Source organism: Babylonia areolata, chromosome 23 (assembly GCF_041734735.1).
Source record: "Babylonia areolata isolate BAREFJ2019XMU chromosome 23, ASM4173473v1, whole genome shotgun sequence".
NCBI lineage: Eukaryota > Metazoa > Mollusca > Gastropoda > Neogastropoda > Buccinidae > Babylonia > Babylonia areolata.
In genome coordinates, this window is record NC_134898.1 from 9,662,519 (window position 1) to 9,665,018 (window position 2,500).

At 52.0% G+C, this 2,500-nt stretch overlaps 1 protein-coding gene across 1 annotated transcript in view; it reads left to right on the forward strand.

Annotated features, from left to right (window-relative positions):
- The window catches only part of LOC143298282 (MAM and LDL-receptor class A domain-containing protein 1-like), a 17,967-nt gene that overhangs the window by 9,371 nt on the left and 6,096 nt on the right, over window positions 1–2,500 (forward strand). Inside the window, exon 7 of the mRNA XM_076611100.1 lies at window positions 2,255–2,483. Within this exon, the coding sequence (XP_076467215.1) occupies window positions 2,255–2,483 (229 nt within the window). The remainder of the gene's footprint in view (window positions 1–2,254; window positions 2,484–2,500) is intronic.

Below are 2,500 nucleotides of genomic sequence, written 5' to 3' on the forward strand. Positions count from 1 at the left end.
TCAATATCGATAGGTCATCTCTGCCCTTGTCTTTCGCCACCACCTCTTCCCTGGCTGTTTAACGGCCATTTGTTGCTCCTTTCTTTCCATTTTTTTTTTTTCATCGAGAAAGGTCTCATACCCTTCTGCGGTACTCGAGGCAATGAGTTCACATTCACTGTGTCTAGGGCTCGGCGACATTGGGCAATGAGTTCACATTCACTGTGTCTAGGGCTCGGCGACATTGGGCAATGAGTTCACATTCACTGTGTCAATGAATTCACATTCACTGTGTCTAGGGCTCGGCGACATTGGGCAATGAATTCACATTCACTGTGTCTAGGGCTCGGCGACATTGGGCAATGAGTTCACATTCACTGTGTCTAGGGTTCGGCGACATTGGGCAATGAGTTCACATTCACCGTGTCTAGGGCTCGGCGACATTGGGCAATGAGTTCACATTCACTGTGTCTAGGGCTCGGCGACATTGGGCAATGAGTTCACATTCACTGTGTCTAGGGCTCGGCGACATTGGGCAATGAGTTCACATTCACTGTGTCTAGGGCTCGGCGACATTGGGCAATGAGTTCACATTCACTGTGTCTAGGGCTCGGCGACATTGGGCAATGAGTTCACATTCACTGTGTCAATGAATTCACATTCACTGTGTCTAGGGCTCGGCGACATTGGGCAATGAATTCACATTCACTGTGTCTAGGGCTCGGCGACATTGGGCAATGAGTTCACATTCACTGTGTCTAGGGTTCGGCGACATTGGGCAATGAGTTCACATTCACCGTGTCTAGGGCTCGGCGACATTGGGCAATGAGTTCACATTCACTGTGTCTAGGGCTCGGCGACATTGGGCAATGAGTTCACATTCACTGTGTCTAGGGCTCGGCGACATTGGGCAATGAGTTCACATTCACTGTGTCTAGGGCTCGGCGACATTGGGCAATGAGTTCACATTCACTGTCTAGGGCTCGGCGACATTGGGCAATGAATTCACATTCACTGTGTCTAGGGCTCGGCGACATTGGGCAATGAGTTCACATTCACTGTGTCTAGGGCTCGGCGACATTGGGCAATGAGTTCACATTCACTGTGTCTAGGGCTCGGCGACATTGGGCAATGAGTTCACATTCACTGTGTCTAGGGCTCGGCGACATTGAGCAATGACTTCACATTCACTGTGTCTAGGGCTCGGCGACATTGGGCAATGAGTTCACATTCACTGTGTCTAGGGCTCGGCGACATTGGGCAATGACTTCACATTCACTGTGTCTAGGGCTCGGCGACATTGGGCAATGAGTTCACATTCACTGTGTCTAGGGCTCGGCGACATTGGGCAATGACTTCACATTCACTGTGTCTAGGGCTCGGCGACATTGGGCAATGAGTTCACATTCACTGTGTCTAGGGCTCGGCGACATTGGGCAATGACTTCACATTCACTGTGTCTAGGGCTCGGCGACATTGGGCAATGAGTTCACATTCACTGTGTCTAGGGCTCGGCGACATTGGGCAATGAGTTCACATTCACTGTGTCAAGGGCTCGGCGACATTGGGCAATGAGTTCACATTCACTGTGTCTAGGGCTCGGCGACATTGGGCAATGAGTTCACATTCACTGTGTCTAGGGCTCGGCGACATTGGGCAATGAGTTCACATTCACTGTGTCTAGGGCTCGGCGACATTGGGCAATGAGTTCACATTCACTGTGTCTAGGGCTCGGCGACATTGGGCAATGAGTTCACATTCACTGTGTCTAGGGCTCGGCGACATTGGGCAATGAGTTCACATTCACTGTGTCTAGGGCTCGGCGACATTGGGCAATGAGTTCACATTCACTGTGTCTAGGGCTCGGCGACATTGGGCAATGAATTCACATTCACCGTGTCTAGGGCTCGGCGACATTGGGCAATGAATTCACATTCACCGTGTCTAGGGCTCGGCGACATTGGGCAATGAATTCACATTCACTGTGTCTAGGGCTCGGCGACATTGGGCAATGAGTTCACATTCACTGTGTCTAGGGCTCGGCGACATTGGGCAATGAGTTCACATTCACTGTGTCTAGGGCTCGGCGACATTGAGCAATGAGTTCACATTCACTGTGTCTAGGGCTCGGCGACATTGGGCAATGAGTTCACATTCACTGTGTCTAGGGCTCGGCGACATTGGGCAATGAGTTCACATTCACTGTGTCTAGGGCTCGCCACTCCACTGTCACGTTGTTGAATTACGTAATCTGTTAAATCAAATACGTCACCAGCACCCGGAACAAAACGGGCCCAACACGACATTGTGGCACCTGTCTGGTAACCAAGGCAACGTATGGAGGCAAGGAGAAGTGACGGTGCCACCCGTGCCAGGGGCAGGTGCGGTCGCAGGGGTTGTGGCACCCACCCGGATCCACCTGCAGGCTACCCGGGGTGGGGACATGTACGGAGACATCGCCATCGATGACATCAGCAGTCTGCCTGGGGTGTGCAGTCCAGACAGTGAGTGGTGGCAGGGT